This window comes from Corythoichthys intestinalis, chromosome 4, assembly GCF_030265065.1.
Source record: "Corythoichthys intestinalis isolate RoL2023-P3 chromosome 4, ASM3026506v1, whole genome shotgun sequence".
NCBI classification, from domain to species: domain Eukaryota; kingdom Metazoa; phylum Chordata; class Actinopteri; order Syngnathiformes; family Syngnathidae; genus Corythoichthys; species Corythoichthys intestinalis.
In genome coordinates, this window is record NC_080398.1 from 4,064,740 (window position 1) to 4,090,441 (window position 25,702).

At 39.9% G+C, this 25,702-nt stretch overlaps 1 protein-coding gene across 2 annotated transcripts in view; it reads right to left on the bottom strand.

Moving 5' to 3' along the window:
* si:dkey-22o22.2 (neural-cadherin) overlaps nucleotides 1-25,702 on the bottom strand; it is a 213,857-nt gene that overhangs the window by 86,720 nt on the left and 101,435 nt on the right. For both annotated transcript variants that reach the window (XM_057833588.1, XM_057833589.1), the window contains exons 3-9: nucleotides 23,771-23,996; nucleotides 18,543-18,747; nucleotides 12,710-12,821; nucleotides 12,383-12,632; nucleotides 12,172-12,314; nucleotides 4,441-4,613; nucleotides 4,202-4,370 (exon numbers count right to left, since the gene is read on the bottom strand). In XM_057833588.1, coding sequence (XP_057689571.1) covers nucleotides 4,202-4,370; nucleotides 4,441-4,613; nucleotides 12,172-12,314; nucleotides 12,383-12,632; nucleotides 12,710-12,821; nucleotides 18,543-18,747; nucleotides 23,771-23,996 — 1,278 coding nt within the window. The remainder of the gene's footprint in view (nucleotides 1-4,201; nucleotides 4,371-4,440; nucleotides 4,614-12,171; nucleotides 12,315-12,382; nucleotides 12,633-12,709; nucleotides 12,822-18,542; nucleotides 18,748-23,770; nucleotides 23,997-25,702) is intronic.

Genomic DNA, 25,702 nt, shown 5'->3' on the forward strand with positions numbered 1-25,702 from the left:
ATAGGAAGTGACCCGGGAAAACACCAAAATCATCAGAAAGTAACTCAAAATCAACAGAACGTGACCTGTAAAGGTCCAAAAACCAACAGAAAGTGATACAAAATCAATAGGAAATGACTGAGAAGCAGGAAGTAACCCAAAATGTACAGGAAGTGAACCGGGAATGCCAAAATATTATCAGAAAATAACCCAAATTCAACAGAAATCTACCCATAAATGCCCCAAAACCAAAAGAAAGTAATCCAAAATCAACAGGAAGTGATCTAAAATGTATTGGAAGTCACCCTGGAATGCCCCAAAATCATCAGAAAGTAGTCCCAAAATCATTAGAAAGTCACCCATTAAAGCCCCAAAATCAACAGGAAGTGACTAATAAGCAGGAAGTGACTCGGGAATGACCCAAATCCTGAGAAACTAACCAAGAATCATAGAGTTACCCATGAAACCTCCAAAACCAACAGAAAATGCCACCAAACTAAAAGAAAGTGATCCATTAATGAACAGGAAGTGACCCAAAATGTACAGGAAGTGACCCGGGAATGTCCCAAATCATCTGGAAGTAACCTCAAATCATTAGAAAGTCACCCATAAAAGCCCCAAGACCAACATAAAATGAGCCAAATTGAACAAGAAGTGACTAATAACCAGGAAGTGACCCAAAATGTACAGGAAGTGACTCGGGAAAGCCACAATATCATTGGAAAATAACCCAGATTTACCCATAAATGCCCCAAAAAGAATGTGATTCAAAATCAACAGGAAGTGACCCAAATTGTACAGGAAGTGACCTGCGAATGCCTCCCAAATCCTCAGAAGTAAACCAAAATCATTACAAAGTTACCCATGAAACCCCCAAACCAACAGATAAAGCCCCAAAACAAAAAGAAAGTGATCCAAAATCATCAGGAAGTGACCTGGGAATGCTCCAAAGTCATCAGAAAGTAACCCAAAACCATTACAAAGTTACCCACGAAACCTCCAAAATCAACAGGAAGTGACTAATAAGCAGGAAGTGACCCAGGAATGACCCAAATCATCAGAAAGTAACCCAAAATCATTAGAAAGTTATCCATGAAACCCCCAAAACCGACAAAAAATGATAAAACAAATTAACACGAAGTGACTAATAAGCAGGAAGTGACCCAAAATCATTAGAAAATTACCCATGAACCCCCTAAAACCAAAAGAAAGTGATCCAAAATCAACAGGAAGTGACCTGGGAATTACCCAAAATCATCAGAAAGTAACTCCAAATCATTACAAAGTTACCCACGAAAGCCCTAAAATAAACAGGAAGTGACTAAAAAGCAGGAAGTGACCCGGGAATGACCCAAATCATCAGAAAGTAACCCAAAATCATTAGAAAGTTATCCATGAAACCCCCAAAACCGACAAAAAATGACAAAACAAATTAACACGAAGTGACTAATAAGCAGGAAGTGACCCAAAATCATTAGAAAATTACCCATGAACCCCCTAAAATCAAAAGAAAGTGATCCAAAATCAACAGGAAGTGACCTGGGAATTACCCAAAATCATCAGAAAGTAACTCCAAATCATTACAAAGTTACCCACGAAACCCCTAAAATAAACAGGAAGTGACTAAAAAGCAGGAAGTGACCCGGGAATGACCCAAATCATCAGAAAGTAACCCAAAATCATTAGAAAGTGACCTGTAAATGCCCCAAAACAAACAGAAAACGCTCCAAAACATTAAAAAAAATGATCCAAAATAAACAGTAAGTGACCCAAACTGTCCAGGAAGTGATCTGGGAATGGCCCAAAACATCCGAAAGCAACCCAAAACCAATGGAACGTTACCCATAGAAGCCCCGAAACCAAAAGAAAATGATTAGAAAATCAACAGGAAGTCACTAAAAAGCAGAAAGTGACCCAAAATGTACAGGAAGTGACCTGGGAATGCTCCAAAATCATCAGAAAGTAACCCCAAACCATTACAAAGTTACCCACGAAACCTCCAAAATCAACAGGAAGTGACTAATAAGCAGGAAGTGACCCAGGAATGACCCAAATGATCAGAAAATAACCCAAACTCATTAGAAAGTTACCCATGAAACCCCAAAACCAACAAAAAATGATCAAAAAAATCAACATGAAGTGACTAATAAGCAGGAAGTGACCCATAATGTACAGGAAGTGACCTGAGAATGACCTAAAATAATCAGAAAGTAACCCAAAATCATCAGAAAGTTACCCATGAACCCCCAAAACCAAAAGAAAGTGATCCAAAATCAACAGGAAGTGACCTGGGAATTACCCAAAATAATCAGAAAGTAACCCCAAATCATTACAAAGTTACCCACGAAACCGCCAAAATCAACAGGAAGTGACTAATAAGCAGGAAGTGACCCAGGAATGACCCAAATCATCAGAAAGTAACCCAAAATCATTAGAAAGTTACCCATGAAATCCCCAAAACCAACAAAAAATGATCAAAAAATCAACATGAAGTGACTAATAAGCAGGAAGTGACCCAAAATGTACAGGAAGTGACCTGAGAATGCCCTAAAATAATCAGAAAGTAACCCAAAATCGTCAGAAAGTTACCCATTAACACCCAAAACCAAAGAAAGTGATCCAAAAGCAACAGGAAGTGACCTGGGAATTACCCAAAATCATCAGAAAGTAACCCCAAATCATTACAAAGTTACCCACGAAAGCCCTAAAATAAACAGGAAGTGACTAAAAAGCAGGAAGTGACCCGGGAATGACCCAAATAATCAGAAAGTAAGCCAAAATCATTAGAAAGTGACCTGTAAATGCCCCCAAACCAACAGAAAACGCTCCAAAATAGAAAAAAAAAGATCCAAAATAAACAGAAAGTGACCCAAACTGTCCAGGAAGTGACCTGGGAATGACCCAAAACATCCAAAAGCAACCCAAAACCAATGTAACGTTACCCATAAAAGCCCCAAAACCAACCGAAAATGATTAAAAAAAAAAAAAAAAACGGAAGTGACCCAAAATGTACAGGAAGTGACCCGGAAATGCCCTAAAATTAATAAGAAATTGACCAAAATTCAACTCATTGCCTGCCATTGACAATGATAGCAATGCCATTTATTCAGAGTGATTATGAATGAATCTTTCAGTGCCATTGACGGTGCTAGATGCCCAATTTTGGACATACCGAGTACCGATACTTATGCAATCAAATATCGTATCCATGTACGACATTTCAATATCAATACTTCAATATTGACACTTGACCTGACAGCCACAGAAACAGGGTGGTAGGTGGGTCCCACACTTTTTCTCTATGGTGTGGCTCCTAGGGCGTGGCCTCCCATCTCCCTGGGCTGCTGGCCGCAGGAGTGGGGGGAGGTCGGGGCTCCGATCTCGTGTCACCCCGCGGCGGCTCCTTGGTGTTCTCCTGCTTCTGCCTTCCCCTCTGTTCTCTGCCTGGGTGCCCACCCAGTGCTCCGTCGCGGGTCGCTGGCTGGACGCCGATGTGTCGGCTGGGTGTCGCCTGCTCCGGCGGGGCCCTAGCCTGGGCTTGGTGTTCTACTGGGGGTCCTGTGGCGTGCGGTGCCGGTTGGGGGGCTGTGGCTGTGGCCCCGCCGGGTTGGCGGGAGTGGGGTTGGTGGTGAATCCCCTCTTCCCATCCCTGAAGGCCAGTTGATGGGGGCGCGGGTGGCCCAGAGGACCACCCTGGATCCCTGGGAGGTGACGATGGCCGCTTATCTGGGCTGCGGGAGGAGGGACCGTCTGCGCAGGCTCCCCCCCGGGCTGGCTGGGTGGGAGCCGTGGTCCTGGGGTGGCGCCTGCACAGCATCTCCACTCGTCTGCGTGGCTGTCGCATGTTGATTGGATTCGCACATGTGATTGGGCGCACTCGGGTGGGGGGCCTCGGTGCCGGGATTGGCGATGGGGCAGCGTGGGGTCGGTTGCCAACGGGCTTACACTCACAAGGGATTCACACGATTACTGGTTTCTAGATCACAGAGCTGATTTGTGTACACTCCACCCTTCCCAATTACTTTTCTTATACACCCCCCCCTCTCTTATTTCCCTGGTCAACAGGCCCCACACCTGGTGTCAACCGGAAATACATCTAGCTGACGATAGCACCAACATATCTATAGTTAGTGTAGGCGTTTAATGTATTTCTTGTCGTTGTTTGTGTTTCTTTTCTTTTCGAGGTATGATATTTTTTCTGAACCCCATGAGAGAAATTTACCAGTGTCAGGATGAATGTCAAATCCAGACGACACGCCGTCCCTGTGCATAATCCCGTACTTGACTTCTCCGTTCACCCCCATGTCGGCGTCCTCCGCCTGGACCTTCAGTACAAAAGTCCCAGGTGGCTGGTTCTCCAAAATGGCGGCCTTAGAACTGTAATTTTGACACTACCAACAAAAACGACCGTCAGTTCACTACGCGTCTTAAAACAGTTGCTAATTCCGGAACTGTCGTCACCTCCTTGAAGACGGGCTTATTGTTGTTGATGTCGTTGATCCCGACGATAACGTGCGCCGAGCTGCTGAGCGGATACGGCCCGCCGGACGCGTTGTCGTCAGTGGCGGTGATGGTGAGGACGTACTGTGGACCCCTTAATCGAGGCGGAGGGCTCCGGCGTAGCTTAATGATCCCTTGAAACACAGGAAAGAGACCTTCAGAAACTGCAATTTTATGATTTACTAGATGGTAAATTGATAAAAAACAATTTTTTGTGACATGTTTATTCGATCAAACATTGTGAGATGGTGATAGTTACACTTCAGTAAAGAAAATGACACATACTGTGAATGAAAAGTGAAAAAAAACAACACTTTGAATTCGTTTGGTCACAAAAACCATGTTAGCTTAATGCTAATAGACAATGGAAGATGCCATTTACACGCTAAGGAAACTTAGCATCTCGACATAGTGATTGTAACACACAAATCGCATAAAGAACATTCATAGGCTAGAAAATGCACTTCCTGGGGAAATTGCTGATGATATCAGGTTTTTTGGGGCGTTTTATGTCACTTCCTGTTGGTATCAGGTCACTTCCTGATGATTTGGGGGCATTTTAGGGTCACTTCCTCTTGGTATCAGATCACTTCCTGTTGATATCAGGTCACTTCCTATTGATTTCGTGGTGTTTCGGGTCAGTTCCCGTTGATATCAGTTCTCTTCCCATTGATTTCAAATCATTTCCTTTTGATTTGGGGGCGTTTTGAGGTCACTTCCTGTTGATGTCAGGTCACTTCCTACTGATTTGGGGGCATTTTGGGGTCACTACCTCTTGATATCAGATCACTTCCTGTTGATATCAGGTCACTTCCTATTGGTTTCGGGGTGTTTCGGGTCACTTCTTGTTGATATCAGTTCTCTTCCTATTGATATCAAATCATTTCCTGTTGATTTGGGGGCGTTTTGAGGTCACTTCCTGTTGATGTCAGGTCACTTCCTACTGATTTTGGGGCATTTTGGGGTCACTTCCTCTTGGTATCAAATCACTTTCTGTTGATTTGGGGGCGTTTTGAGGTCACTTCCTGTTGATGTCAGGTCACCTCCTACTGATTTGGGGGTATTTTGGGGTCACTTCCTCTTGATATCAGATCACTTCCTGTTGATATCAGGTCACTTCCTGTTGATATCAGGTCACTTCCTGTTGATGTCAAATCATTTCTTGTTGATTTGGGGTCATTTTGAGGTGACATCCTGTTGATGTCAGATCACGTCCTCCTGATTTGGGGGCATTTTAGGGTCACTTCCTCTTGATATCAGATCACTTCCTGTTGATATCAGGTCACTTCCTATTGGTTTCGGGGTGTTTCGGGTCACTTCCTGTTGATATCAATTCTCTTCCTATTGATATCAAATCATTTCCTGTTGATTTTGGGGCGTTTTGAGGTCACTTCCTGTTGATGTCAGGTCACTTCCTACTGATTTGGGGGCATTTTGGGGTCACTTGCTCTTGATATCAGATCACTTCCTGGGCATTTGGGGGCGTTTTGAGGTCACTTCCTGTTGATCTCAGGTCACTTCCTACTGATTTGTGGGCATTTTGGGGTCACTTCCTCTTGATATCAGATCACTTCCTGTTGATATCAGGTCACTTCCTATTGGTTTCGGGGTGTTTCGGGTCACTTCCTGTTGATATCAATTCTCTTCCTATTGATATCAAATCATTTCCTGTTGATTTTGGGGCGTTTTGAGGTCACTTCCTGTTGATGTCAGGTCACTTCCTACTGATTTGGGGGCATTTTGGGGTCACTTGCTCTTGATATCAGATCACTTCCTGGGCATTTGGGGGCGTTTTGAGGTCACTTCCTGTTGATCTCAGGTCACTTCCTACTGATTTGTGGGCATTTTGGGGTCACTTCCTCTTGATATCAGATCACTTCCTGTTGATATCAGGTCACTTCCTGTTGATATCAGGTAACTTCCTGTTGATGTCAAATCATTTGTTGATTTGGGGGCGTTTTGAGGTGACTTCCTGTTGATGTCAGGTCACTTCCTCCTGATTTGGGGGCATTTTGGGGTCACTTCCTCTTGATATCAGATCACTTCCTGTTGATATTGGTTCTCTTCCTGTTGATATATGGTCACTTCCTGTTGATTTGGGGTCATTTCGGATTCACTTCCTGTTGCTATCAGGTCCCTTCCTGTTTATCTGGGGGCATTTCGGGGTCACTTCCTGTTGATATCGGTTCTCTTCCTGTTTTGAGGCATCTCAGACTTCCTGTAGATATTGGGTCACTTCCTGTTGTTTTTGGGGCATTTAGGGCTCACGTTCTGTTCATATTGGGAAACGTCCTGTTTATATGGGGGGGGATTTTGGGGTAACTTCCTGTTGATTTGGAGGCATTTCAGGTTCACTTCCTGTGCATATTGGGTGACTGTTAATTTTGAGGCATTCCAGGGTCACTTCCTGTTGATTATGGGGCATTTCAGGGCCACTTCCTGTACATACCCGATATGCGCAACCATTATAGCAAAGCTACCATCGCAGTTTCTCCAGAAATCGCATAATTTAGTTTTATTCTGAGTTACACATCCACTTTAGTTTAAGGCAATGACAAATAACGACTTTTCTATTCTATATAAAAAAGAATAAATAAATAAACGCTAATTTTTCATGGCATATTGCCCAACCCTAGCTTATCGCTAACAAAAAATGTCAGATTTTCACATAAGCGGCTTTGCTAGCGAGCGCATCTACATGAAAATACTTACTCGGCACTTTGAAATGACAAAGCCCAGTAACCCGGCGAGCCAAAGGCCATCTGCCTTTCGCGGCTAACAATAAAACACTGTTATAGCCATTTATGTGTTTCGCCGTGTGTGTTTGTGCACGAGCTCGCGGCGGGCGATAAGGTGCAGAGCACACAAAAGATAAACACCCGCAACACGGCTGCATATCAATAAATAATTATGTGTATCCACGTTTTATATTCACGCCTGTTGAGGGGCTGACTGGCTTTGTCCCCGATACACCGGTTACCACGGCAACAACCGCCCTAGCGCGTGTGCGCCTTGACGTTTCTGTCGCCGTTGCATGTTGTTATGATAATGCGCGCTAACAAACAAAACAGCGTAGCGACTATCCGTGGGGAAGTGGCTACAACATCGCGTGTTTATTGCTCATGTGAACTGCTGACAAAATAATTGGAATTCATTAGGAATTGATTTACATTTTGTTATCTTCAGGTTAACTCGTTCGGGGCAGGAAGTGCGCGTTGGCGATGAGTTGTAGTGTAGTAACGTTCAAGACCGGTTTAGTTAACTCATGGAGTATAAGTCACCGATTGAGTTAAATCAACAAGTTACTTAATGTCTTAACTCAAGGAATTAATGCAGCGGCTTTATGAGTTATTTAGCTGAATGACGTAGTTTAATGAGTTAGTCAGTGAGTGAACTTGTGAGTTAATGAGTTCATTACCTTGAAGAGACTCAATGATTCTCAATGAACTCGAGTACATTGAGAATAAGTTAACTAAATTAAATAATGCATGAGTAACTTATAATTCATATTAACAAAGGGAGTTGATAAGTGAGTTAAATCAACGAGTTACTTAATATTAGGGCTGCAGCTATCGAATATTTTAGTAATCGAGTAATCGACTGAAAATTCTATCGATTAATCGAGTAATCGGATAAAACAAATATATTTTTAGGTGAAGAGCAATTATACATATACATGAGAAAACAAGACATTTCATCTAATCTTGAACCATTTTCAGTCAATCAATGTCTTTATTTTCGTTGTATATTGTTGAAAACAGCCAACAATTGCATCTCAGGTGTAACTAGAATAATAAAAAAAAAAAGACTAATTCACTGCTTTCACTCAAAAAACTTTTAGATCTTATTAATATATATATATATATATCTTACCTAAAAATGCCGTTACGCTTGATAACACACATCACTTAAAAGTTAGGATTTTTTCCCCACGTGTTTCAATTGAATTTCTCATTGTGTCAAGCCATTTTTAAGTTCTAGTTAAGTTTTAAGTTAGTCTAAACTGTAAGTCCTGATAGGATTTTGAGTTTTTGCAGTGTTCAAAATAAATGTATGATACAGGCTGTATTGGAGCACATTAGGGACCAGTGCTACTTGGTGTTTTATCCAGCAATGACTACTGAGCTAAAATTGATAGTTAGCATGATTACGCTTTTATTTTACACCCTCATCACTCCACAATGCTATGTTATGTTAAAGCCTGTATGTAAGACACGTTAGCCACGCATCGACAGTGGTCATAATTAATTGAAACCTAGCCCTCCGCAGGGCTAACGTTCCGTGAGCTAGTAGCGACAGTAACGTTAATCTTATTTATTAGCGCTTAGCGCTCTTTATTAGCGCTCTTTATTAGCGCTTAGCGCTGTACTGCTTTAAGATGGCGGCTGTTTACAAACGCTGCCCAGACGCGGCCGAGTCTGTCAATGCTCATCTAGTTCAACATACATGTGATCTCAATGAGACGCGCCAGACGCTGCCTGTTACCAATGTAGCATTGTGCGGGCTAGTATTTAGCAACGTCGGCGTCGTTTGTGGCGGCTGTCGGCTGCGGTAAGTTTTTTTTTTTTTTCCCTTCTTCCTCTCCGCACGTGACAGCGCGTTGTCCCGCATTAAAAGTAGTCCTAGCAAAACGTGATGCTTAGAGCTGTCAAAATAAACGATTACTCGAGGTGAATAAAATTACTCGGATCAGTTTTTAAACTCGAGTTACTCGAGTTGCTCGAGTACTCGTTTCAGCTCTACTTAATATGTTAAATCAAAGAATTAATGCAGCGAGTTGATGAGTTAATTAGCTAAATGAAGTAGTTTAATGAATTAATAGTTGAGTTAACTCAGCGAGTTAACGAGTTCATTAATCAAAGGAGTTAAATCAATGATTCTCAATGAACTCGAGAAAATGAGTTACTCAATAAGTTAACTAAATTAATTAATGCATAAGTTACTCCTTGTGTATATGTTAACTCAGTGAGTTAACGAGTTCAGTAATCAATGGAGTTAAATCAATGATTCTCAATGAACTCGAGGAAATGAGTTACTCAATAAGTGAACTAAATTAATTAATGCATAAGTTACTCCTTGCATATATGTTAACTCAGTGAGTTAACGAGTTCATTAATCAATGGAGTTAAATCAATGATTTTCAATAAACTCGAGGAAATGAGTTACTCAATAAGTTAACTAAATTAATTAATGTATAAGTTACTCCTTGTATATATATATATAAAAAAAGTGAGTTAATACATGAGTTAAATCAATGAGTTACTTAATGTGTTAAATCAATGAATTAAAGCAGCGAGTTGAAGAGTTAATTAGCTAAATGACATCATTTAATTCGTTAACTCAGTGAGTTATTTAACTCAAAGAGCTAACTAAATGATTCTCAATGAACTCGAGTTAATTAGTTCTTTAACTCAAAAAGTTAATGATTGTCAGTGAACTCAAGATAATGAGTGAGTTACTCAATAAGTTAACTAAATTAATTAATGCATCGTTTACTCATTGTATATTTATTACTAAGTGAGTTAATAAGTGAATTAACTCAGTGAGGTAATTAGTTTATTAACTCAAGGAGTTATCTCAAAGTTTCTCAATGAGTTAATGATTGAGTACTCAATAAGTTAACAAAATTAATTAATGTATAAGTTACTCCTTGTATAAACAAAGTGAGTTAATTTGTGGGTTAAATCAATGAGTTAGTTAATGTGTTAAATCAATGAATTAAAGCAGCGAATTGAAGAGTTAATTAGCTAAATGACATAGTTTAATTAGTTACCTCAGTGAGTTAATTAACTCAAAGAGCTAACTAAATGATTCTTAATGAATTCGAGTTAATTAGTTCTTTAATCAAGGAGTTAATGATTGTCAATGAACTCAAGATAATGAGTAAGTTACTCAGTAATTTAACTAAATTAATTAATTCATCATTTACTCATTATATATTTATTAACAATGTGAGTTAATAAGTGAATTAACTGAGTGAGTTAATGAGTTTATTAACTCAAGGAGTTAACTGAATGTTTCTCAATGAGTTAATGATTGAGTACTCAATAAGTTACCTAAATTAATTCATGAGTCACTCATTATACTATATATTAATAAGTTTCATGAATGAGATATTCTAATTAGTTTATGAGTGAGTTAACACAATAGGTTAACTCGCTGAGTTAATTAGCCTAAAGAGTTAATGAGTTAATAGCTATTTTGATAAATAAGTTGACAAGTTAACTAAATAAAGTAATGAGTAAGGTAACACAATGTAATAACTGAATGAGTCAACTTATATAGTTAGTGTGTGAGTTACTCAATAAGTTATAACTAAATTATTGAATATATGTGTGACTTAATAACCCAATGAGTTCATGAGTGAGTTAACTCAATGAGTTAAATCAGTGAGTCAATGTTTTATTTAGCCTCATGAGTTTCAGTTAATGAGTGAGTTAATTGATAATTTAATAAATTTGTTAAAACGTTAACTAAATAAGGTAATGAGTGAGTTGACTCAATGATTTAAATCCGTGAGTTGATGTGTTATTTAGCCTAATAAGTTAAGTTAATGAGTGAGTTCATTAGTAGTTTAATAAATAAGTTTCCTAAATAAGGTAATGAGTGAGTTAACTTAATGAGTCAGCTAAAAGAGTTAGTGTTTGACTTACTCAATAAGTTAACTAAATTAATGAATTTATGAGTTACTTAATATATTGATAAGTTAAATGAATCAGCTCACCCAATGAGTTCATGGGTGAGTTAACTCAAGGAGTTAATTTAGTACGTCTGTGAGTTATTTAGCCTCATGAGTTAAGTTAATGAATGAGTTTATTGGTAGTTTAATAAATAAGTTAATAAGTTAACAAAATCGGGTAATGGTGAGTTAACTCAATGAGTTAAATCAGTGAGTCAATGTGTTATTAAGCCTAATGAGTTAAGTTAATGAGTGAGTTCATAAGTGTTTTTAATAAATAAGTCAAGAAGTTATAAAAGGTAAGAGTAATTTAACTCAATTAGTTAAATCAGTGAGTCGATGTGTTATTTAGCCAAATGAGTTAAGTTAGTGAGTTATTTAGTAGTTTCATAAATAGATTAACTAAATAAGGTAAAGAGTGACTTAACTCATTAGAATAACACAAGTTAATGTGTAAATTACTCAGAATAACTCAATAAGTTAAATCAGTGATTCGATGAGTTATTTAGCCCTATGAGTTAAGTTAATGACTGAGTTAATTAGTAATTTAATCAGTCAGCTAATAACTCACTTATTACCTTATTCAGTTAACTCAGTGAGTTAAATCAGTGAGCCTAATGAGAAATAAGTGAGATAACCCAATGAGTGCATGAGTGAGTTAACTCAGTGAATTGATGAGTTAATTAATCTAGTAAATTTGCTTAATGAGTTAATGAGTGAGTAAGACAGTGAGTTAATGATTCAGTTAACTCCAGGAGCTAACGAAATTAGTTTGTGAACCCAATGAGTTATTAATGGAGTTAAGATGAGTTAACACAATTAGTTCATAAGTGAGTTCACTGGGGCTAACTCAATGTGTGGGTTACTGAATGATGTAACTAATTTAAGTGATTTAATTAATTTGGGAATTACTCAATGAGTTAATAAGCGAGTTAATTCATTGCGTTAATGCATTTACTGTCATTGATGGAGATAGACATTCAATCCATCTCTAGACCGAAATAGTGTTTCACCTTTCTGGTTGTCCAACAGAAAGTTGCTATCCTCATTGCCGCCGGTGATAGCGTATGAGACGCTGTCCCCATCGGGGTCATTGGCGTGGACGATGGCGACAAGTGTGTCCGGGCCTGCGTCCTCACTCAGGAATGTCTTGTAGCTGAAGACCAGTAGTTGTGTTAAAGCCTAGTGAAGGAAAACTTGCTAATCTTTCCAGTTGAGTCTTACGCGCTCTGCGAGAAGACGGGCGTTTCGTCATTGGTGTTGGCCACCCGGATGCGGACGGAGGCGGTACCGGTACGGGGGGGCGTCCCCGCGTCCACGGCGACCACCTGGAACTCGTAGATGTGATTGGGGCGCTCGTAGTCCAGCCGACGTGCGGCGCTGACCACGCCCGCCGACGTGATGTCAAAGTCGTCGCCGAGGATGGAGTAGGCGACTTCCGAGTTGACGCCGGAGTCGCAGTCTCGGGCCACAACTGAGGGAGATACCAGACTTTCATACTTAAACGAAATTAACTTGAACATTCATGATTTGTCAAGAAGATAATCGTACCTTGGAGTAATGATGTTCCGGGTGCGACGTTCTCCGGAACATTGTCGCGAGTGTAGATGGAGTGCAGGAACTCCGGGGAGCAGTCGTTTTCATCTGTTATGTAGATGATAACCTGTAGGCGGAGTCTTAGGGTTATTAACGCATTGGCTGCCATTGACAGCGATTGATGTCCAATATGTTTGAACCCCTGGGGGACAGTGCTTCTGGATTGGCTGATCGCGGTGGTGGTCCCCTTTTTTAAGGAGGAGGACTGGAGGGTGTGTTCCAATTATAGAGGGATCACACTCCTCAGCTTCCCCAGTAAAGTCTATTCAGGGGTGCTGGAGAGGAGGGTCCGTAGGGAAGTCAAATCTCGGATTCAGGAGGAGCAGTTTGGTTTTCAGCCCGGCTGTGGAACACTGGACCAGCTCTACACCTTTGGCAGGGTCCTCGAGGGTGCATGGGGGTTTGCCCAACCAGTCTACATGTGTTTTATGGATCTGGAGAAGGCGTTCGACCGTGTGCCATGGGGAGTCCTGCTGGGGGTGCTCTGGGAGTACGGGGTACCGAGCCCCTTGGTAAGGGCTGTTTAGTTCCTCTACGACCGATGTCAGAGTTTGGTCCGCATTGTAAGTCGCATTTGTTTCCAGTGAGGGTTTAACTCCGCCAAGGCTGCCCTTTGTCACCGATTCTGTTCATAACATGGACTCACAGTTCAGTCTAAGTTGCTCTAGGAGCTATAATGCTGGGGGAAATACAGCCACTGAGTCCTATCCCCTTTTTTTCACTGTACCTACCACTTATCTTTACTTTATTTCTCTTTTCTAATTCTAATATCTAAAATGACACATACAGTGAATGAAAAGTGAAAAAAACAACACTTTGAATTTGTTTGTTCACAAAAACCATGTTAGCTTAATGCTAATAGACAATGGAAGATGCCATTTACATGCTAAGGAAAATTGGCATCTTGACATAGTGATCGTAACACACAAAACGCATTAAAATGACACATACTGTGAATGAAAAGTGAAAAAACCCCACTTTGAATTTGTTTGTTCACAAAAAACATGTTAGCTTAATGCTAATAGACAATTGAAGATGCCATTTACATGCTAAGGAAAATTAGCATCTTGACATAGTGATCGTAACACACTTTGAATTCGTTTGTTCACAAAAACCATGTTAGCTTAATGCTAATAGACAATTGAAGATGCCATTTACATGCTAAGGAAAATTAGCATCTTGACATAGTGATCGTAACACACAAAACGCATAAAGAACATTCATAGGCTAGAAAATGCACTTCCTGGGGAAATTGCTGATGATATCAGGTTTTTGGGGGCGTTTTATGTCACTTCCTGCTGGTATCAGGTCACTTCCTGATGATTTGGGGGCATTTTAGGGTCACTTCCTCTTGATATCAGATCACTTCCTGTTGATATCAGGTCACTTCCTATTGATTTCGGGGTGTTTCGGGTCACTTCCTGTTGATATCAGTTCTCTACCTATTGATATCAAATCATTTCCTGTTGATTTGGGGGCGTTTTGAGGTCACTTCCTGTTGATGTCAGGTCACTTCCTACTGATTTGGGGGCATTTTGTGGTCACTTCCTCTTGATATCAGATCACTTCCTGTTGATTTGGGGGGCGTTTTGAGGTCACTTCCTGTTGATGTCAGGTCACTTCCTACTGATTTGGGGGCATTTTGGGGTCACTTCCTCTTGATATCAGATCACTTCCTGTTAATGTCAGGTCACTTTCTATTGATTTTGAGGTGTTTTGGGTCACTTCCTGTTGATATCAGTTCTCTTCCTATTGATATCAAATAATTTCCTGTTGATTTGGGGGCGTTTTGAGGTCACTTCCTGTTGATTTCAGGTCACTTCCTACTGATTTGGGGGCATTTTGGGGTCACTTCTTCTTGATATCAGATCACTTCCTATTGATTTCGTGGTGTTTCGGGTCACTTCCTGTTGATATCAGTTCTCTTCCTATTGATATCAAATCATTTCCTGTTGATTTGGGGGCGTTTTGAGGTCTCTTCCTGTTGTTGTCAGGTCACTTCCTGTTGATTTGGGGGCATTTCTGGGTCACTTCCTGTTGATATCAGGTCACTTCCTGTTTATTTGGGGGCATTCAGGGTCACCTTCTGTTGATATCATGTCACTTCCTGTTGATTTGGGGGTATTTCAGGGTAGACTAGTCTCTTCATCACTAGTCACCCGGTGTCTCCTGGGGGAAGGGGCTACTTTTTTACTTTTTTACCTCACTATCCTGACCCCTGGCTGGATGGACATTGGATGCCTCCTGGACGCCTCCCCGGAGAGGTGTTCCGGGCATGTCCCACCGGCGGAAGGCCCCTGGGACGACCCAGGTCATGCTGGAGAGACTATGTCTCTCGGCTAGCCTGGGGATGCTTTGGGATCCAGCCGGAAGAGCTGGTTGAAGTGGCTGGGGAGAGGGATGTCTGGGCTTCCCTGCTAAAGCTGCTGCCCCCGCGACCCGATCTTGAAGCAAGCGGAAGATGATGGTATGGTATGGAGTGTGGTTGTCTGCTTGATTGCTTGTTTGATTGGTCTATTGTTTGACAAAACCAAGTAGTCAGTTTGGTATCAGGGTCATCTGATGCCCTTCTGGTCTTTCGTTATAGCCAAATAAAAACCCGGGACTTCCAATGTTAACAAAATAATTGGATGCCTATCACCGTCAAAGCTAGGGAAGTGAATGTCCATTGGTTTAAAATGCAAATGTCAAGTAAATCTCAATTCCTAGAAAGCATTGTTTCAAATCTTGTGTGTACACTCTTTCTGATGACTATTCCGGTGGTGCTGTGTGACATTTCATCTGAAATGTCCTTTGAAGCTGAAGGCAACACAACCTATAGATGCTACCGTGAGGAGGTTGTGCAAACACATACACTCTTGGAGTGGATTAGCCAAGCACCCTAATCGAGTAGCCAAAGCCTTCAGGGTTTCCACCAGTAGTTTGTCGGCCATTTTAAAGCACTTACCAACATTCGGACAGCAGGGGAGGTGATAATGGACTCCTCCAGGTGTATGTGCGCGTTAATGCCGACAGCTATGACATCTTCACAGCTTCCCGTGAGGAGTCAGCTAACTTTCCGTGCTTTGAGTGCGCGCGCATAAGTGCTGATGCGACAACGATGGCGCCTGATCACTGAGCTCCGGAGCGCAGCTTTGATGTGCTGACTTTTCATCAAACACCCCGTCGGAAATGAGGGCAATGGCGCGGGTGCGTAAGAGGCGGCGCGAGCGGCAATTTGAAGGGTTGCGGCACAAAGTCTGATTCAGCAGCAGCGCTGGGAAGCTAAATAGTCTTGACGGAAGACATGTTACTGCTTCTTAAAGGCTTTGACAGAAACACATAGTTTATTGATATTTGTTTTGATGCTACATAAAATGCTGATGACTACCGCTGCGGCAGTTTAAAGGCAGATGGGGAATATTTAGTTATTGGCAGCAAAAGGTCAAAGATGTATCAAATCCAAGAGGTGAACTGACTTCCTTCTTCCGCTGTGGATTTTTGCATCTTAACAGCAATACGAACATAAAAACTCTTAATGTATTTTAATGATGTATTAGTTCATGCTGTTTCTATTCAGTCTTGATTGATTAAAGTGTATACGACACTTACAATGAAATCTCAAATAGCATTATTATTGAGACGATTCAACCATATACAGCAATTGTTCATTGTTCGCTTTAAACCAAAATGTCGGACTGCCAGTGTATTTCAGGATGTGGCTTCTTGAGACTTTTTTATGGGTCTTCTCGTGATAAACATCTCTTCCAAATTTCACACTCTTAAGAGGAACCGTATTACGGGGCTGATTTTTAAAAAAAAAACATTTAGAGTACCTTACAAATCAATCAAATTGACCGTAAAGCGTCTATTTGAAACCAAAATGGCGGACTACTCGTGCATTTTCGGGAATGGCGTTTTGAGACTTTTTATGGGTCTTCTCAAGATACACATTTCTACAAAATTTCACACTTCCAAGTGGAACCATATTCCGGGGCTGAATTTTCTAAACATTTAGACTACCTTACAAATCTATCAAATTGACCATAAAGAGTCAATGGCGGACTACTCGTGCATTTTCGAGTATGGTGTCTTGAGACTTTTTTATGGGTTTTTTCATGATAAACATCTCTACCGAACTTCACACTCATAAGTGGAACCGTATTACGGGGCTGATTTTTAAAAAAAGAATATTTAGAGTACCTTACAAATCAATCAAATTGACTGTTAAGCGTCTATTTGAAACCAAAACGGCGGACTACTCGTGCATTTTCGGGGATGGCGTTTTGAGACTTTTTTATGAGTCTTCGCATGATACACATTTCAACAAAATTTCACACTCCCAAGTGGAACCATATTCCGGGGCTGAATTTTCTAAACATTTAGAATACCTTACAAATGAATCAAATTGACCATAAAGAGTCTGCTTGAACCAATGGCGAACTATTTGTGCATTTATGAGTATTGTGTCTTGAGACTTTTTTATTGATTTTTTCATGATAAACATCTCTACCGAACTTCACACTCACAAGTGGAACCGTGTTTCAGGTCTGAATTTTTTTTTTTAAACATTTAGAGTACCCTGCAAATCAATCAAATTGACTCTAAATAGTGTCTGCTTGAAACTAAAATGGCGGACTACTTGTGCATTTTCAGGTATGGCGTCTTGAGACTTTTTTATGGGTCTTCTTATGATAAACATTTCTATAGAATTTCACACTCTTAAGTGAAACTGTATTCCGGGGCTGAATTTTTTAAACACTTAGAGTACCCTACAAATCAATCAAATTGACCCTAAAGTGTCTACTTGAAACCAAAATGGCGGACTGTTTGTGCATTTTCGGGTATGGCTTTATGAGACTTTTTTATGGGTCTCCTCATGATAAACATCTCTACCGAATTTCACACTACCAAGTGGAACTGTATTCTGGGGCTAAATTTTTAATCCATTTAAAGGACCCTATCAATCAAATTGACTATAAAGTGTCAGCTTTGAACCAAAATGGTGGACTAACCATGTATTTATGGGTGTGGCTTCTTGAGATTTTTTATGGGTCTTCACATGATAAAAATCTCTCCCAAATTTCACACTCCCAAGTGAAACCGTATTCCGGGGCTAAATTTTTAAACCATTTAAAGTACCCTACAAATAAATCAAATTGACTATAAAGTGTCAACTTTGAACAAAAATGGTGAACTTCCCGTGTATTTCTGGGTATGGCTTCCTGAGACTTTTGTATGGGTCTTCTCATGATAAAAATACCAAATTTTACACTCCCAAGCGAAACCGTATTCCGGGGCTAAATTTTTAAAACATTTTAAGCACCCCGCAAATCAATCAAATTATCCCTTTCGCTTTGAATTTGAGACCAATTTATGCTAACACGTGCAAGTAAGACAGTACTTCCTGATTCATTGATTGATCATGAAGTACTGTCTTGCAAACCTGAACTGTCCAACCTTTTCCCAGGTCATCTGATGTTTCAACCAATCAGGAGAACTAGGCGGGAGCTGCAGACATGACCAGGAAGAGGAAAAAAACGTCCCGAAAATCTGGTTTCGGCAGCAGTGTCATTTTTAGCAGCCTATTTAATTTCCGTCTTAGTCTTTTGGATGATATACTAACAGTATTTTGTCTTGGTCATATTTCACATCTATATTTAACTATTGTATTTATTACTAAAGGTCTACTTTTTATGCTATAAAAGCCATACAATGCTATTAACATTGGTGCTAGCTTTGCATTCAATGCAAAAGCTACCATCTACGTTATCTTACAGTTTATGCTATAATATGTTTTTTTTTTTACCTCGCTCATTGCGCTGAGACCCGTGTCGGGCTCGGACGCCCGGACCTGTAGCGTTTGCACGTTGTGTCCACTTTCAAAATCCACGGCACGCGTGAGGCTGAGAGCGCCGTTCTCCTGGTTGATGCTAAACAGATTGCCGGGGTTGGACTGTAGCATGTAGGCTAGCGTCTTCTTCTGGAAGGACACGGCTTGGACCGCACCAACGCTGCACACAAACACAGTGGTTGAGACAATATGAATGTTTCGGTGCTGTAGACAGTCATTAGATGTCCAATTCATTTGATCATAGGATGAACCTGAAAATGCTAATGTATGTGTATTTTTCGCCGTCAAGAGATGAAAAAATATTTAGTCCGGATTATTTGTAATGTGTTATTTTATACTTTTATAAATGAATGAAATACTGTAAAATGACTAATTATCATTAAAATTAAGTAAAATGTCTAAAAAAAACTATTAAAATGTATAGAACTTTCTATATATTTATATATATATATATATATATATATATATATATATATATATATATATATACAGTATAAATCAATGGAATTTTAATTAATTTTTAAACAAAAATTACCATCCTTTGTTGACACTGAAAAATTCCTTTTCTGACCTCTGTGACCTTCGACCTCACGACCCCATAATTTAATCACTTCTATTTCATATTACAAAAATATCCTTCAAATTAATTTATTGTCACGTTATTGGGAAAGTTATTTTCTGACCTCTGTGACCTTTGACATTATTACCCCAAAATTCAATCACCTTGTCTGTTTCATAATCCAAAAATATCCTGCAAATTTGATTATCATCCATGAATTCTTGGGTTATTGTGAAAGTCCTTTTCTGACCCCTGTGACCTTTGACCTCATGACCCCAAAATTTCATAATTTCTCCCATTTCATAACAGAAACATATCCTGCAAATTTGACAATACTGCCTTTTCTCATTCCTGAGTTATCATGAAATTCATATTCTGACCTCTCTGACCTTTAACTCATTGTCTCTTCAGTATCATATTAAACATCCAACAAAGTTAATCAAAGATCATACTTCCTTTATTCTTTCTTATGTTAGGCCAAAAGTTCTTTTCTGACTTCTGTGACCTTTGACATTAAGATACCAAAGTTCAATCACCACTTCTGTTTCATATTTCAAACAAATCCTGCAAATTTGATTATCATCAATTGATGCTTACGTTACTACAAATCACTTCCCGAGCTCTGTGACATTCAACCTCATGACCCCAAAATTTAATCGCTTCTTCAGTTTCATGATACAAACATATGCAGCAAATTTGTTAATAACTGCTTTATTCATTGCGGAATTATCGTGAAATTCCCATTCTGACATCTCTGACCTTTGACCTCAAATTTCTAAATTTCAATCATCTTTTTAGTCTCATACTACAAATATCCTAAAAATTTGATCGTACACCCTTTGTTCATTCTTGGGTTATGCCAAAAATCATTTTCTGACTTCTGTGACCCTTGACCTTCAACCTCATGACCCCAAAATTTAATCACTTCTTCTTTTTCTTAATCCAAACATATGCTGCAAAATTGATTATGATCCCTTCATTCTTGCATTATTGAAAATCATTCTCCGACCTCTGTGACCTTCTGACCTATTTGACCTTTAACTTCATATTTCCAAATTTCAATCATCTCTTCGGTCTCATTACAAAAATCCTACAAAGTTGATCATACTCCCTTTGCTCATTCTTGGGTTATGCCAAAATTCCTTTTCTGACATCTGTGACCTTTGACCTTTGATATCATGACCCCAAAATTCAATCACCTCTCCAGTTTCATATTACAAACATATCCTGCAAATTTGATTATCACCACTTCATTCTCAAGTTTTTGCAAATCATTTTCTGACCTCTGTGCCCTTTGACCACATGACCACAGGAACAAAAACAAAAAAAAAATAGACGTCTACGGGTGTCAACGGTTCCGAAAGACAAAAAACATGATTCGAATATGACACTCAAAGAATTTTGAGAGATAAATTAACAAACGTTGAGACTCAAATGTCTTCCGAAAAATCTTGAGAGCGACACTAGCGACACATCAAATGGGAGACACTACACACACTCACATGCCCCCTAAACACACTACTCACAGGGTGGCATGGACACTCGGATATTATTAACACAATGTGCTTTGCGCCAGAAGCCCAAAGGGGCACACACACACACACGCACCCAGTCACACACACACTCCTCCCTTCATGTTTATCCAGACCTCGCTTTTAATAAATATTTGAATTTGCCACACTTCCAAACTCTCAGCCTCGGGCCACACGCACACTCTCGCATCTGGGTTCTCTTCATCCTTCATCACCCTCTCCTCTCGGCTCGCCAAAAATATTGAAAAGTATCCAAGTATCAATACTGAAACATTGTATCCGGATACAAATGTATCCATTCTCAGTTATTTATCTGTTTTTGCACTACTCTGTACTATTTGTCATAGGGTAAATTGGATTTGTACTACTCATAATTAGGGTTGTTCTGATCATGTTATTTTGCTCCCGATCCGATCCCGATCGTTTTAGTTTGAGTATCTGCCGATCCCGATATTTCCCGATCCGATTGCTTTTTTTTTTGCTCCCGATTCAATTCTAATCATTCCCGATAATTTTTCCCGATCATATACATTTTGGCAATGCATTAAGAATAAAATGAATAAAACTCGGACGAATATATACATTCAACATACAGTACATAAGTACTGTATTTGTTTATTATGACAATAAATCCTCAAGATGGCATTTACATTATTAACATTCTTTCTGTGAGAGGGATTCACAGATAGAAAGACTTGTAATTCTTAAAGGATAAATGTGACTTGGTATATTGTGACTAAATATTGCCATCTAGTGTATTTGTTGAGCTTTCAGTAAATGATACTGTAGCCATTTAACTGTTCTGCCCAACTGCATGATGGGAAGTGCAACCATGACTGTGCGTCGTGGTACCAATTGATATATCTTCTCTGCGTTGGGTAATAACATAGGGTGTTAAGATCAACTACTACCTTTCTTCCCCACATTGCTTCCCACGATATTTCTAATTGTTGAGAGAGGGATTGTAAGGCTTTAGCCATTTTAAAAAAGGCTCCAAAGACTGCCAAAATTCAATCTGCTCATTTTACGCTGCCTTTTAGCTCTATATATAGGTAAAACGACGCCATTATAGATTGAACGCAACAATGCGTGAGTGGGTCGTGCAGCGCATGCGTTAGTTGCGTTAAATATTTTAACGTGATTAATTTTTAAAAAATTCCTTACCGCCCTTAACGCGATAAATTTGATAGCCCTACTTTAAGCCAAAACTAAAGACTCTGGATGAGTGTAAGACATTTTGTCTGTAACGTTAAATACAATTAGAAAACGATTTAATTAATATATATATATATATTTAAAAAAAGGCATGTCCGATATTTTTTTGCCGATTCCGATACTTTGAAAATGACGTGATCGGACCCGATCGATTGGCATCATCTTTACTCATAATTGTCAATTTTGCAATTTTCTTCTTTACTCATGGTATTCTGGAGTCACTTCCTGTCTATTTTAGATCATTTCCTGTTGATTTTCAGGGCATTTCCTGAACACATCCTGTTTATTGGTCACTTTCTGTTAATTTTGGGGTACTTATGGGTCACTTTGTGTTGATTTTGGGTCACTTCTGGTACATTTTGGGGCATTCCAGGGTCATTTCCTTTGCATTTAGTTCATTTCCTGTTGATCTTCAGGCATTTCCTTCTCAAGTCCTATTTATTGGTCACTTCCTGTTAATTTTGGGGCATTCCCAGGTCACTTCTTGTTGATTTTAGGTAATTTATAGTACATTTTGGGCATTCCAGAGTCACTTCGTGCCCATTTAAGTTAATTTCCTATTGATTTTAGGGCATTTCCTGGTCATTTCCTGTTTATTTAGTCACTTCCTGTTGATAGCGGGACAAATAAATCTATGAATCTGAATCACCCCAAGTCCCCTGCCATTGGCTGCGTGAGCCCAAGTGATCATGGGACATGTAGCCCATATACTACAGGTATGACTGCAGCTGGAGGAGAGCGAGCCTTCAGTAAAATGAAAATAATAAAAAACTTCCTACGCTCCACCATATCACAAGGCAGGCTTAAAAACCTAGCCATGCATTCCATTGAGCGTGGGCTTGCTCAAAAACTGGATTTCACTGATGTTATAAATGACTTTGCTGTCAAAAAATCTAGGTGCATCCCTGTTTGAGGGCTTGATAACCCCAGGGATGTGGAGGGGGCAGGTACAGGATGTTTAATTATACTGTTTTGTTGCTTAGCAGGCAGGCATAGCGCTCTCAGTTGTATTGTATTGTAGCTTACATGGGATAATAGATGGAAATTGTTGATATTGTGTATCTAGGGCTGTCAAACGATTAAAATTTTTAATCGAGTTAATTACAGCTTAAAAACTAATCAATCGTAATTAATCGCAATTCAAACCATCTATAAAATATGCCATATTTTTCTGTAAATTATTGTTGGATTGGAAAGATAAGACACAAGATGGATATATACATTCAACATACGGTACATAAGTACTGTATTTGTTTATTGTAACAATAAATTAAGAAGATGGCATTAACATTATTAACATTCTGTTAATGCGATCAATGGATAGAAAGACTTGTAGTTCTTAAAAGATAAATGTTAGGACAAGATATAGAAATTTTATATTAAAACCCCTCTTAATGTTTTCGTTTTAATAAAATTAGTAACATTTTCAATCAAAAAATAAACTAGTAGCCCGCCATTGTTGATGTCAATAATTACACAATGCTCATGGGTGCTTAAGCCCATAAAATCAGTCACACCCAAGTGCCAGCAGAGGGCGACAAAACTCCAAAAAACACAAGTAACAAGTGGACATTGCACTGAGCTGTTATTTTAATCTGTTTGAGCGGGGCATGTGCTTTAATTGTGTCAAATATTTTAACATGATTAATTAAAAAAAAATAAAAAATTACCGCCCGTTAACGCGATATTTTGACAGCCCTAATTGTGTCACATCACATTACGGTTTGTTGGTTTGAATTGTGCTTTACAAATAAAATTTACCTTGCCTTGCCTAGAATAAAAAATGATATCAAATATGATACCACAGCCTATGTTTCCTTTCCTACTAACAAGTACCACAATGCATTGCACCTTTAATTCCTTTACTGGATACTCACGGTTGTCCGACGGCCACATTCTCAGCCACGCTGAGCTGGTAGGTGGCATTGGTGAACTGCGGCGGGCGGAAGCCGGCGAGGACAGAGACGACGGCAGGGGGGCCTTTGCGGCCGTTCACATCCACAGCTTGAACCCGAAGGTGGTACTCATAACTCTGGGCCAGAGGGCGCCCCGTGGTCCTAATGTCGCCTGAGCGTCGGTCTACCTCGAAGCAGTCCTCGCCACCTAAAAACCAAATATTTAATCCTACATTACTTGGAATTATTATTATACTTATTAGTTATTGATTTGTTAATGTGCCACCTGGGAGTTTGGTGTTCTCCCATTGTGGTTGTTGATATTTTGTTGTTTATTTGAAGAAAGCAGCTGGACAGAAGAAGGGAATTTACTATTATGTCATACACGGGTGTGACGGACACACCAACAATGCAGGCTTCCTATTAATCGGCCCTGTGTCCCGTCCATATCATTATTAAGTCTGTGGTGTTTCTCATAACATATTTTTGCAAAGGAGAACAATTGTGGCTTATTAGAGTCTACAAGTCTTTAAGTCCGTGGTGCCCTTTAAAGCAGTTTTTTTGCAAGTTTTGGAAAAAGCCCACAGTAACACAAAGAGCAAGAAACCGATGATGAGGAAGAGAATAATAGAAGCGTAAGAAGAAGGCGAGGAATCCTCAGCTGTTGACCAGGGGGCCTGAACTGGTCGCAGCTGCATCCCACCTGTCAATCATCTCATCTTCCCTCTACGCTGACACTCCTTATCATCGGCGCTATCGCTATTAAATCATGGGTTGCTATTGACGGTCATAGACGAACCAGTAGGACACTTACACTTGGACGTGTTGTTATTGGCATTAAAGTGTAAACTATATGACACCAGAAATCATGTTTATTTCATATTACCCGCGGTATTTTATGGTCCTGAATGAAGTGGACCAATTGGATGTGTGTGGACAGTGGAAGAGATTGATATATCTTTTCGACTTTTTGAATCCAACGACATGAAAATGAGTGACTTTCAGCCAGAGTCTCAGACTGAGGAGGAAGGCGGATGTGACGTCAGTGGATGAGATCATCTTCACTATACAGTATAGCCATACTACCGTATGCAGCAGGAGAGCGGATTTCTCGTTCTGAATCTTCCTCCTCCTCCAAATACGACTCAAACATACAGTGTATCACAAAAGTGAGTACACCCCTCGCATTTCTGCAGATATTTAAGTATAGCTTTAATGGGACAACACTGACAAAATGACACTTTGACACAATGAAAAGTAGTCTGTGTGCAGCTTATATAATAGAGTCTATTTTCCCCTCAAAATAACTCAAAATATAGCCATTACTATCTAAACCCCTGGCAACAAAAGTGAGTACACCCCTTAGAAACTACATCCCTAAATGTCAAAATTGAGTACTGCTTGTCATTTTCCCCCCAAAATGTTATGTGACTCGTTACAGGAGTGCTGTCAGCATTGCTGCAGAGATTGAAGAGGTGGGGGGTCAGCCTGTTAGTATTCAGACCATACGCCGTACTCTACATCAAATTGGTGTGCATGGCTGTCACCCCAGGAGGAAGCCTCTTCTGAAAACGGTACACAAGAGAGCCCGCAAACAGTTTGCTGAAGACATGTCAACAAAGCACATGGATTACTGGAGCCATGTCCTATGGTCTGATGAGACGAAGATTAATTTTTTTTAGTTCCGATGGTCTCAAGCATGTGTGGTGGCAACCAGGTGAGGAGTACAAAGATAAGTGTGTCATGCCTACAGTCAAGCATAGTGGTGGGAATGAACCCCCCCACCTCTTCAATCTCTGCAGCAATGCTGACAGCACTCCTGTAACAAGTCACATGACAATTTGGAGGGAAAATGACAAGCAGTACTCAATTTGAACATTTAGGGATGTAGTTTCTAAGGGGTGTACTCACTTT